We start from the raw sequence: 13643 nt of genomic DNA, 5'->3' as shown, positions 1-13643 counted from the left end.
AAGCCACCGCTTGCTGAGCTTGCACATTCCATTGCCGTAGTGAAGAACCTTGAATTTTTCACCGTAATCTGACGTAATTCATCGCAGTGTTACGGTCGCTGTTTTTCGGTGCCGCTTTCGAGGAAACCAGCGCTTAAGTGACTTGCTGTTGCGTTTAGTAAATTTCAATTTCCGACTTATTTCGTATGCTTAAATGATGACGCACTGGTCATCATTCAGGGACTCAACTGTATGTCTGAGATTAGCGAACCGACTATTCGCCGTGTGCAAGTACTTGGAGGGGATGCGAGAAACGATCGTGCGCGAATAGCAGAGAAATTTTGCAAGTTTCTTAAATAATTCATTGTCAATTGAAATTGTCAAAATGACTTATATTTCATATCTACTGTCAATGAAGAAGAAAAATTATATGTTGTCCCACAATATTGATATGATATGCAATTATTGTATAAAAGTAAATTTAACTAATTTTATTTTGCTTGCAGTAGTGCATTTTAATAATTAATTTTATTTCTTATAGTCGGTTCGTTAAACTCAGACGCAACTGGCTAGATATTTTAGACGATAATTTTTTTGTTTTTTGCCAATTTTGCAAAAATTGGCAAAATTACTAACTATTTAGTGATTATTAACTATTTAGTAATTATTTTTTGCCAATTTTACTAAAATTGGGAAAATTACCGACTAAAATATCTAGAAAGTTGCGTCTGAGTTTAGCGAACAGACTATACATACAATTGTTTACCTTTTAGTAACATAACCTTAATGTAACCTTTTCTTCTTATATTTTTTTGGGCTATGGCCTTGACAATTGTCCAGTAACCAGGACCAATATGATTGGCTAATATAATTAAAAGTGCGAAAAATGTTGCCGAGCTATGAAACCAGGTGTCGCTTTTCCGAACTTGCACGGTCCCAATAGCTATTTTTTCTGATTTATGTAGTTAAGTAACCATACATATAAAGCATTCTCTAAAATTCACTGTATGTTTCGTTTTTGTTTTAGGTATTTCTTACAATAAGAACCCAATGGAAATTATGGAAACGTTACCTGAAGATTCGTTTAATAAAAAACAAATAAGTCTAAACTCCGAAGAAGTATCAATAAATAATTCTAATTGTTCTCAAGATAATTTAAATGAACTTATGAAAGTTGAGCCTGAAGCAGGACTATACAAATGTGAAATTTGTTTGAAGCAGTATACTAAAAGAGCTTATTTGAAAAAACATTTAAAAAGGCACACAAGTCGCCCAAAACGCACTGAAGGAACACCTTACACATGTGAAATTTGTGAAAAGCAGTTTTCTCGTGCATATTATTTGAAACGACATAAGAGATGGCATACTGGAGAAAAACCTTATAAGTGTGAAACCTGTCTTAAACAGTTTCGTTATGCAACTAATTTGACGGTTCATTTGAGAGTGCATACTGGTGAAAAACCTCACAAGTGTGAATTTTGTCCTAAGCAGTTTAATGATCCATATTATTTGAAAATACATTTGAGGAGACATACAGGAGAAAAACCGTATGCCTGCGAAATTTGTTCCAAGCAGTTTTCTCGGAAACGACTTTTGGAAAGTCATAACATGATTCACACTGTTGAAAACCCTTACAAATGTGAATTTTGTTCTAAGCAGTTTACTTCTTCAAATAATTTGAAAAGACATTTGAGAGTGCATACGGGAGAAAAACCCTTCGAGTGTGAAATTTGTTTTAAGCAATTTAGTGAAGCAAGCAGTTTGAAAAAGCATTTGCGAGTGCACACTGGAGAAAAGCCGTATACGTGTGACATTTGTTTTAGGCAATTTGCTCAATCAAGCGATTTAAAAAAACATTTGGCAACACACACTGGAGAAAAACATGAGTGTGGAATTTGTTCGCAGAAGTTTTCTCGAAAATATAATTTAAATAAGCATATGAAATTACACAATAATTGATAAACTTTAATGTTAACATGTTAATCGCCCAAATGAAGCGAAAAATATCCCACCTCCAGGCCCAACTTAGTTTTTCTAGTAAATCATTAAGTTTTTACACTGGATATGATATACTGGCTGTTATAAAGTTCTAGGTTAAAAAAATTCTGTAAAAATGTATTTTGAAAATGACGCCCTACTTATGGGTTTCAGATTCTCTGACGACCTAGCGCCGCGAAACCCGAATTTCGATTGTCATTTTTTTTTCGAATTCTAACAAGTCTGTGTGTGTTAAAATTGCAAATGTTTTATTTAGTCTACAATCCATTCGTTGAAACTTGTCGGTACTTTGTTTTACAAATAACAATTGTTTTGTATAAATATCTTTATAAATATCGTTGAATTCATAATTTTACTTTGATCAAATATGTTTCTATTATGTTTTTGATTATGCTGAATCCGAATATAGCATTACAATTTGAAAATTAAAAAAAATGAGCTCTTATACAGTATGTCTGCGTAACTGGGAACCATTTTTATTATTAACTTTACGAAAAAAGTTATTCTTCATAAAATGCTTTGCATAGTCTAAAATCTAAAACCATCAGATATCAAATTTTTATCAATTTTATACGAGGTACGTCAAAAATATGAATTTTGTTAAAGAGTAAAGTACCTTTATATTATATTTCAGAATATCAAAAATTGTTATTATGAAAATTTGTTTGTTTGGAATTAAAAACTATGTTTTAATATGCAATTGGAGGGTTTATTTCAGAAACAACCAATGTCACAAAATCGTTATAATTTTAGGGCTATGGTGGTTTAGTCACGATAAGTTTGTGATAAATGTAAATGTTAATTTGCTATCAAGTAGTGCCAATAGTTAAAAATTTCATAAAAGTGACATTGGTTGTTTTAGAAATAAACCCTTCAATTACATCCTTCTAATTGAAAAAAAAAATTGCAAATTTTTCTCAAATTGCGGATACAAACATAATTTTATTACAAATATGATAACTATTTTATTATCCACTTTACGAAAAAAGTTATTCTTCACAAAATGGTCTAAAGGTATGTAAACAAATATGAATTTCGCTTAACAGTTAAGTACCTACCTTTATAGTTCACAATATTTCAATTAGAAGGATATAAATTAAACAACTTTTCTCAATAAAAATTTCGAGATTTTGAAATATAAAGAAACTTTACTCTTGAGCGAAATTCATATTTTTTGACATGCCTCGTATAAAATTAATAAAACTTGATATCTGGTGGTTGCATCTTAAGGCCGCGTCTCACCATCAAATAATTTGATCAAACAGTTTGAGCAAACTTGACGTACTTGAGGAAGTACGTCAAAGTGACGTCACAATTGCAGTTTTTTGAAATTCTAAAAATCTGTGCTCTCACTATCAGTCTAGTTTGATCAAATTTTTTGTATTGAGTTGTCTAACTTGTTTGTACTTTATTTAAAATTAAAATTTTTCATTATTATCCACAATGAACACTCAGGATGTGACGTCACTAACTGTCACTTTCAGTTTGCTCAAATTATTTGATGGTGGGACGCGGCCTTGATGTAACTGGAGTCTTTAGATTCTATACGATGCAGAGCATTTTATAAAGAATAACTTTTTTTCGTAAAAATGATAATAAAAAAGTTACTGTACAAGACATACTGTACAAGAGCTAAAAAAATTTTTAACATTTATTATTTTTTAAGCTTGTTATTAAATGTAATTTAGTTAAGTTGTAACGTTATGGCTTCTATATATAGGTTAGTTCAAGTCGCGTCGTCACCCCCCAACGGTGTTGTCATATTTTGAAAGTCACAACGACTCTTCTGCCATAATTACCTCTTACTTTCGGCGTGACGTGTTATCTTATGAACTTTTAACGTGAGTAGGTACATTATACAATTGTCTATTCCAATTGATTGATATATTTCTTTTAAAAATACTAATATTTTATTATTACTGTAAAATGGATTTATTTTATTATTGCTGTAAAATGGATTTATTGTAATTAATTAAAAAAATGTTAATAGTAAGTTATTTACTTATAAAAATAAAGATATCAGGAACATTATAATACAATATATTTGAACTTATAGGAAAAAATTAATTTCTATTATTTTTCTTAATTAAATGTTGTATTTTAGATTTTATTACTGGCACCGTTCTTTTAATTTTTGATGCAGCAATAAATTCTCTAATCTCCCTGTTTGACGGATATCCATTTTCATTTATAAATTCTTGAAAATGGGTTTCAACAAGTTTTACTTCCTTATTAGACCAACCTGAAATAATATGACGTGAGTTTTAAGTCATTAGAGAGACGACATTAAAAATATTTCTTACTTTGTTTTTTAATACGTTGTTTCTTATCTAATGTTTCATCAATCGTATCACTTTTATCTGAATCTGAAAATTAAAAAATATTAGTATTTAATAAAATAAACAAAATTACACCATATAGACCTCTGTGTTGAGGAAATGCTAACTCTGAATTCCAACGAGCTTCAATAAGTATTTTAAAATTCTTGATATTATGTAGCCATTGCCTAGACTCATCTGAGGAATTACATTTGAAACCAGAACTTTCCTTTAATATTAATTGTGTTAATTCATCACAGGCTAACTTTAATGATGTACCGAGGTGCACGGCTAAACTAGGCGATTTAAAAGTCTTTGTAACATGATCGTAACCTACGATAATTCTAACTGCAGCTACTACATTATCAAAATTTCTTGGGTGTAGTAAGTCCTTAAAAGGAACATCCGTATTTGTTAATTTGCGGTAACTTATAAGAAGCCTAGATAGCTCTCTCATGAGGTTACTGCAGCCATACATCATACGTTTCCTTCTATGTTTTTTCAAATAAGATTCGCCGAGATTGGAAATAAGAAGATCTTTTTTTGCTTCGAAAGAAATTTCATCCGACTTCATTATCTTAAATACCTAAAAAAAAATAATTATTTTATATCCTTAAAATACGTAACCAAAAAAGTAGGTAGTACAAAAAATAGCCGTACACCTATACTATTTTTTACGATCGGTTTGGGGAAAGCAGACTTTGAGCTCGCACTTGTCAAAGCAAGGTTCATGTTTTTTAGGGTATAGTTCTTCCACTCTAACTTTTTCCATGCGTCACGATTCATTTTAAAACGAGTTCAATCAAAAAATAAATGAAACGTACGTAGATGTAGTGATACGTACGTACACTTCGCGTCAAAAAAAAACTGGTACACTTTTTTTCCCAATGTAAACCTGTGTTCAGACTGGACACAATGGCTCGTGAATCACGGCGTTGTTGCCAGCACAGATAATGGAATTGCACTAAATCTAAATACAAAAAATAACGTTCAAAAATCATGGTGGTGAATCGTAAGACGGGCCATAGGTAACTCAATGTAAAATTCTAAACTGTTAAATTCCTGCTTCCCTAATCATTTTACATCAAAAGTCATGAGAAGCTATTTGTAGAGGATTAAAATCTGTATTAAAAACAAAACCTAAAATTGTTCTAAGATTTAAACACATTCCAACATTTTGAAAAATACCTATGTACATTTGCCACAGTAGGTATGTATGTAAAAGTTGGCCCAGGTTATTATTTACCTGATTGTTCGCACACTATTGACTGAATAAAACATCTTTATTATTATTACTTTCTCCTCAACTGAGGCTATCTTATCAATTTTATTATTTTTTAAACAAGAAATGATAAAATAAAAATGTTGACAGTTCAAATTGTCAATATTTATCATAGAGTTATATATTAGCATAGAGAGAGTGTCATTCAGAGCGAAGTGACGACACCATCTTTTTTACTTGGATTAGTGCTGTTTCACTCTTACGCATAGTAAAGCTGCTACAGTTGTCCTCCCCTTCCGTGCCTATACTCACACTGAATGTCATCACAGATTCTCGATACAGTGTGTTAGAAAGAGATGCCGCAAACCAGTCCATGAGATCTTGTCGTCAGGAAGCGCGGAAAGTAGGCTCACTCTATGTTAATATATACCTCTATGATATTTTAGATATTTTATAATAACTTCACTGTGACCGAACGCAACCGATACACATTATGGTAGTGTGTGTGGCCTAACTTTGACGTATTTCTGTGAAAAATTATTATATTTTTACAAAATTTCGGAATATGTTTAATTCGTAGAACAATTTTAACAGTTGTTTTCAATACAGATTTCAATCCTCTAGAAATAGTTGTTTATGTGTTTTGATATAAAATAATTAGGGAAGCAGGAATTCTACAGTTTAAAATTTTACATTGAATATGGCCCGTTTTCCAATTCACCATCCGGTATAAAATTTTTAGACAGGTATTATTTTTATCATTAACAAAAAACCGTATCTAATAAATTTAATATCCAGAGAGACGGTTGAGTTCATATTAAAAAATCCACATAACTGAAAAATTAAACGATTAAACACATTATATAAAAAGGACTACGTCCAGTCCTCGATGACTTATTTAATTACTTGACATCGGTCAAATTTGACAAATTCGTCAAAGTAAATTTTTAACAATGCCAAGTCAATTAAGTAAGTGTGATAAAATTAGAATAATTTCGAAAATAGAAGATGGTTGGTCTGTCCGACAACTGGCTCAAGAGTTCAATAGAAGCAAAACCACAATTCTCAACATTAAAAAAAAATGGGAAAACGAGCAGACTTTGGATAAAAGGAGAGGGAGCGGTAGACCAGCTATTACCACAGCCCAATAAGATCAAACATTATCTAATTAGTTAAGAGTGAATCCCTTCCATACGGCAAGGCAAGCAAAAGTGAATACAAACTTTAATGGATCTATAACTACAGCATTAAGGAGGATTAAAACAACTGGTTTAAAAAATTGTGCAGCCGCCCGAAAATACAAGTGTATCGAGGAACATAAGCAAAGTAGACTCATATTTGCTCTAAATTATGTCGTAAATGATCCTGTTAATTTTTGGGACCATGTAATTTTTTCTGATGAAAAAGTATTCCAGTCTCGTTATCATGGCCGCATTAGGGTTTATAGACCGCCTGGAAATAGGTTTAACGAAAACTATATTTCGTCAAGTGATAAATCCGGGCGGTTCTCTATAAATGTTTGGGCTTGGATGTATAGAGGAGGTTTAGGAATGTGTTGGAAAATTGAAAAAAGGTTTAATGCTGGAAATTAATTACATATTTTAGATAATGTGATGTTGCCATCGGTTAGGCAAATTTTCTCCAACAATAATTTTATTTTCCAGCATGACAACTGTTCAATCCACACAGCTCACCGTGTACGGGATTACCTTATGGAAAATAACATTGAAACTCTTCCATGTCCATCTAAAAGTCCAGATATAAATCCAATAGAGAACGTTTGGGGACTTATGGTCAACAAAATACAAAAATTGAATGTAATTCCCCAAAACAGAGATCATTTGTGGACCGTCATTCAAGAAACCTGGGAAAGCTTGGCTGAAGATAAAAATTTAGCAGTAAATTTAATTACTCAGTACCCAGAAGATTACAGGCAGTTATTAATAATAATTGAGCTATGACAAAATATTAAGGAGAAAGGAGCAAAATGTCGCCTGTCAAAATTTTCTATGTGTTTTAAATGTATTTATTTTTTTTCGAATCCTGAGAAAATAAATAAGTATTTTTGAAAAATTTAAACGCAAAATGAAATATATTATATTACCGAGGGCCGAAAGTCCCTTAGAATAAATAAAAAAAAAATTGAATGAAATATTTGCAATTAAACATCACTAAATTTTCTCTTTATTTTCCCCCTGTAACTTATTAAAATAAACATAGAAGTTTTCAGGGACTTTCGGCCCTCAGTAATAATGTAATCTTTCATTCTGCGTTTAAATTTTTTAAAAATATTCATTATATTTCTCATGATTCGAAAAAAATGAATACATTTAATAAAACACATTGAACATTTTGACAGGCGACATTTTCCACCTATGTCCTTAATATTTAAGCAGTTTCGAATTTTATTGTAATACATAATATTTAAGTTCCACACTTGTTCACTGTAAAAGTTATTCATTTTGTATTAATTTCAAATTTTAATTTTTCCAGTGTGTTTTATTTATTAGTATCCCACAACTCTAAAAGAGTTTTGTGCTACACTTTACGAGAAACCCTTCACACTTCTCGATTTTAAATTAAACATAATAATTTAATGTCATGTCTAGAGATATTATCTGTCATTCATGTCATATCTGTCATCAATTATAATAGAACACGAATTAATTTATGGGTACTTAATTGAGATGATGGAACATTACAAAATTAATAAGAGAATTTTTTAGGATGCATGTTTAAATAAATGTGACTGACTAATCGAAAATGCTCGATGTTGTTTTAATTTTTAGTAAACCTACTAACAACTTGCGGTCTGCCGCACAGCCCTGCTTTTAGCTGGTTTGATATAATATTTTAGTTGAACTGGCAACGTTGCCTAGAAATAAGCATGACATATGTGACAAGACCAGTTTTTTACACAACTAGAAAAACACGATTTTCGGTTATAAGACTTGTACTAGTTTTTTTGACGCGAAGTGTACTATCAAGAGTGTCAGTGGTAATAATTAAGAAATGGCTATTGGCGATGTTAAGTCACAACGACGACCTCTAGTGGATTTCGGTGGAACTAAAATTGAGGGTGTTTTCTATTTATTGGCCTGCTATAATGGGGGTTTTTAATGTCAAATTGTTGTCAGTATTTTCGAAAATCTATAAAGTGAAAAATTTAGTAGTCATCGATCAATCTACCAGCATCAGTAGAACCAAAAGAACGTGTTCGTCCTAAATTTACTCCAAATATTCTGCAACACAACACACACATAAGAACACTTTTGATAAAAGGTTTGTAAGCTTTCAATTAAATCTTTTGTAAATGATGAAAGGGTTGCCAATGCGAGTCCATTATACTATTGGATATAGAAATTGAATCAATACTCGCAATCGTTTGTATTTTTAATATTTTTACACAATCATGGGGCGACCGGTTTCGAGGCTTACAATTTCTGCCTCATCATCAGGCCCAGTACATAGTCTTCACAATACTTGTGACGTACCCAGTACACAAAAAGGCACTTGTCTTTTTGTGATTTTTAGCTTGTAGTTTGTAATTGTGAAGACTTTATGTACTGGGCCTGATGATGAGGTAGAAATTGTAAGCCCCGAAACCGGTTGTCCCATGATTGTGTAACAACTATTAAAAATACAAACTTTAAGATTGCGAGTATTGACTCAATTTCTATATCCAATACTAAATATTTTGTATTAAAATTTATTAATTATATTGATTTTCGAAAATACTGACAACAATTTTAACAACGATTTGACATTAAAAACCCCCATTATAGCAGGCCAATAAAAAGAAAAACACCCTCAATTTTAGTTCCGCCGAAATCCACGAGAGGTCGTCATCGTCATTGTAACTTAACATCGCCAAATATCCCGTGAAAGTATTTTATAAAGTTATTTTATTGAAGTGTTTAGTCTTATTTTCACTATTGAGGAGATTGATGTGTCATAATTGTATTTATTAAATGTAGTTATTTTAATATGTAAATATAGATTGATGTGATATAAAGTGGTAATAATTAGAAAATGGTTATTATCCCTTAAACGTATTTTATAAAGTTATTTTATTGAAGTGTTTAATCTTTTCGCTATTGAGGAGATTGATGAACTCAAGATTAAGCATAATGATAAGACCTATAAAGCTAAATATAGAACGGTAATAAATAAATTAAAGAACAGTCACAACAAAAAAGTTAATATTGTTAAGAAGATTTAATATTACCTAAGGTTGAGAAATACAAAACTATCGAGTGAATTACATAAATAAATTATTAATATTTTAAATTTATCGTACCTTTGGGGAAACAGTGATACCAGTGCAAATTTTTCACAAATTGAGTTATCAACACTACGATATTACTAATACATACTCGTCTTTGTCTAGGGACCCAAAAGTCAGCATTGCAACTTTTCCTTTATTTAACTGAAATATTATATTTCATTTTATAAATATAAAACTAAATAACAAATTCAAAGACATTCCAATAAACTGTCACTGTCATTGAAAATTATAAACGTCAAAATTCATAATAGTCTAGGCGCCAAATAGAGGTCACCATGTCCTTTTCAATTCTGATGGACAAACTCAACGGTTTTTTATGGATTTTTGGCTGCTGATTACGAATTTCGAGGGTGGATTTCGATGCGAGTGGTCAAAAAATTGTTATAAACAATTTAATTGTTTATAAGGCTCTGGCTCATAAACTAAAAGAGATAAAAAATAATGTTTCAAATAAAATTTGTTCGTTAATAAAAAGCGAAGAAAAGAGCGTTTACTAAACTTAAATACAACAATTAGAACTCAAGATATTGTCAAATTAGTGCACAATGCAAATTGTAAATTGCAAAATAAATATTTTTCGAAGCTTTATCGATCGTAACTCGGCTTCTACGCATAAAAATAAACCTTAGAAGTTCTCATTTTAAAGCTTCATTAATAGGCTTCTAAACAGAGTTTGTTAAATTACTTGATCTTCATTTGTTTTAAAGTTATACCCATTTGAAGTAATAATTTTCTTAAGAAAATTGTACATTAATTTGTTTATAAGGGTTTCAAGCAAATTTAAGCTATAAATATTTATACTTTAATTAACAATAATGATAGAAGATCTCAAAAGGAACATTTTAACGATAATGTTTGTAAGTTTATTTTTGGCCAAGATATCGATATTTTAATAGTGCGCTCTGAGGTGCAAGATTGGCTCACCGCGTAAAGGTTCACGCGCTAACTTCTCGATGCATATTATAATTTCTGTGTATATATACGTTATCTTCATTTTTCATTTTTGAAGATCCTAATAAAATTTTATCCAATAATTCTTATAATTAAATCATCATACTGTAACCTCGTATCACCCTTCATTATATTTACTTTGTCTCCTATTTTTTGTACTAAATGAGAAAAAAACGTTAAAAACTAATCTTTCAGAAATAGAACTAAAAGGTAAGATCATATTATTTATTAATACTATTTTTACAAACTTTTTGTTTCGTGCATCTGGATCGAGATATACAGGGAATCTCAGCTTTTTTACATCTGCATAAGTTCTTAGAGCAATTTTTACAGTTACATGGTGGTACTAAGTCTGTTCTTGTACGCAGTAAAACTAAAACTTTCTGGGGCTTCAGTGTCTAATTATCTATATCATGGGTTCTCTATCTGTGGTACATGTACCACTGGTGGTACATATCATTATGTGCGATGGTACACAAAACGCAAGAACAAAGCCAGAATCCAGCATATTTGTAGATAATTAGATTACCTATCTTCGTAGGTATTTCATATAGGTGGTACCAAAAATATTGTTATAAGAATTTTGTGGTACATGACTCAAAAACATTGAAAACCACTGATCTATATCATAGGCGTACCTTCCAGTAGTTTTAACCCCTCCCCCCCTTAGGGCCATCCTGGTTACGCCGTTGATCTATATGATATAGATATAATCTTTATCATATAGATATCCAGTGTATATTGGATAGTATCCATATAAAGTGGATCTAGTTCTTTTGTAGCATCATCAAGGCACGTCAATTGTGTGTATGCCGCCACAACATAAATGCTCGTTTTATATGCAATGATGATGCTGCAAAATAACTCGATCCATTTTTATATGGATATCACATATTGACTCATTTGCATGCGTAGAAGCCGAGTTACGATCGATAAAGCGTCGAAAAATACTTAACTGTGAGCCGATGTTGCGCCTCATAGCGCGCCATTAAAATATTGATATCTTGACCAAAAATAAACTTACGAACATTTTGTTAAGCTCAAATTATTTGTTTTGAATTCTTCTATCATTATTGTTAATTAAACTATAAATGTTTACAGCTCAAATTTACTTGAAACCCTTATAAACAAATTAATGTACATTTTTTTAAGAAAATTATAACTTCAAACGGGTATAATTTTAATACAAATGAAGATAAAGTAATTTAACAAACTTTGTTTGGAAGCCTATTAACGAAGTTTTAAAATGAGACCTTCTAAGGTTCATTTGCATGCGTAAAAGCCGAGTTACAATCGATAAAGCTTCGACAAGTACTTATTTTGCAATTTGCATTGTGCGCTAATTTTACAATATCTTGAGTTATTATTGTTGGATTTAAGTTTAGTAAACGTTTCTTCTTCGTTTTTTGTTAACGAACAAATTTTATTTGAAACATTCTTGTTTATCTCTTTTAGTTTATGAGCCAGAGCCTTATAAACAATTAAATTGTTTATAACAATTTTTCGACCAATCGGATCGAAATCCACCCTCGAAATTCGTAATCAGCAGCCAAAAATCCATAAGAAACCGAGTTTGTCCATCAGAATTGAAAAGGACACGGTGACCCCTCTGGCGCTTAGACTATAAGCTATCAAAGACATTCTGTATTGTTTACCCTTGTTTAACTTATTGTGATTTCTATTGAAAATTTCATTCGTCTTTCCAGAAGTGGAATTGTACGGTTGTATTGTTTTGATTTGTTTCTTGTGTTAACATGATTGATGTGTTATGTTATGAATACCAGCTGTAAGTGTTTCTATTTTTATTACTATCATCACATCAACATAGTTAATTTTTGCACATCTAACCTTGAAAATCACAAACGTCAAACTACTGTCAAAGTGTAAAGACGCATTTCAAAGTTCCTCTCGAAAATTGAAATTTATTAGCAGATTTTATTAATTAAATCCGTTAAATTTTCTTTTTTAGTTTCGTTAATTTAGTTATAGTTTAAGTTTTATATAAATATAAGTCGGTTTTAGCGTTCGAAGCGATTACATCTTGATGAGCGGACACGGTGACGGTGACCCTCCCGATCCCGGAGAGGACAAATTTTACAAGTTTAGAGAAGAACAGAATAATAATATGGAAATAACAGCGGTTTCAGGTATCGATAATATTAATAAAAATGTCAATAGCAGCTCAAACGTAAGTAAAAATCAACTTCATATTTCGTCAAACTCGTCCCAATTAAATACAAACGACATTAGAACTAGCTATAAATATTTACAAACTGACACAGGTCTTTTTGAAGTAATAATTGAAAATAAAAGTGACTTTCGTTTAAATGCGATTAGGGTTGGTGACATAATATTAAAAAATTGGCCGGAACTGGATGATAAAATAAAAAGAATTGATTTGGCAGGAAAACATCGAGCAAAAGTAGTTTTTGGAGAGTCAAAGTGGGCCAATTTTTTAGTAGATCAAAATAAATCAAAAAGTTTTACTGAAAATAAACTTGAGGCTTATATACCTAAGTTTATGATTCATCGTCAGGGTATTTTAAGGGATATTGATAAAAACATTTCAGATAAGGAGTTAAAAAATAAAATTAAAGCCTATAACTACTACTGTAAATTTACAGTAGTAGAAGTCAAAAGATTAAAAAGGAAAATTGTTGAGAATAATACTACGGTATACGTTCCAACTAAAAGTATTATTGTGACTAATAGGGCACAAAGTTTACCTAAATATGTAGTTATTAATAAGGTATTAATTCCGGTCGATCTATTTGAACAGAAAGTAATTTTGTGTTTTAATTGCCATCGTTACGGACACGTAGGTGGACAATGTCGTGGTAAGTCTAGATGTTTCAAATGTCACGGTGAACATTTATCCTCCAAATGC

General features: G+C 31.0%; 2 protein-coding genes across 6 annotated transcripts in view; one reads left to right on the top strand and one right to left on the bottom strand.

Moving 5' to 3' along the window:
* Positions 1-13643, top strand: part of LOC126886508 (zinc finger protein 501-like) — a 92515-nt gene that overhangs the window by 39116 nt on the left and 39756 nt on the right. Inside the window, exon 4 of one of the 4 annotated variants that reach the window (XM_050653473.1) lies at positions 1007-3912. The exons of 1 other annotated variant lie outside the window; for it this stretch is intronic. In XM_050653473.1, the coding sequence (XP_050509430.1) occupies positions 1007-1938 (932 nt within the window). In that variant the 3' untranslated portion in view covers positions 1939-3912. Of the gene's footprint in view, positions 1-1006; positions 3913-13643 lie in introns of those variants that run through there. 2 more of the 4 variants (XM_050653472.1, XM_050653471.1) reach the window with 2 other exon arrangements.
* The window catches only part of LOC126886500 (uncharacterized), an 85096-nt gene continuing 75413 nt past the window's right edge, over positions 3961-13643 (bottom strand). For both annotated transcript variants that reach the window (XM_050653450.1, XM_050653452.1), the window contains 3 exons: positions 4401-4881; positions 4281-4343; positions 3961-4219 (listed from right to left, as the gene is read on the bottom strand). In XM_050653450.1, coding sequence (XP_050509407.1) covers positions 4041-4219; positions 4281-4343; positions 4401-4881 — 723 coding nt within the window. In that variant the 3' untranslated portion in view covers positions 3961-4040. The remainder of the gene's footprint in view (positions 4220-4280; positions 4344-4400; positions 4882-13643) is intronic.

The sequence above is a fragment of the Diabrotica virgifera genome, chromosome 6 (genome assembly GCF_917563875.1).
Source record: "Diabrotica virgifera virgifera chromosome 6, PGI_DIABVI_V3a".
NCBI lineage: Eukaryota > Metazoa > Arthropoda > Insecta > Coleoptera > Chrysomelidae > Diabrotica > Diabrotica virgifera.
Note: the sequence above shows the minus strand (reverse complement) of the source record. Positions and strands in the feature narration are given on the sequence as shown.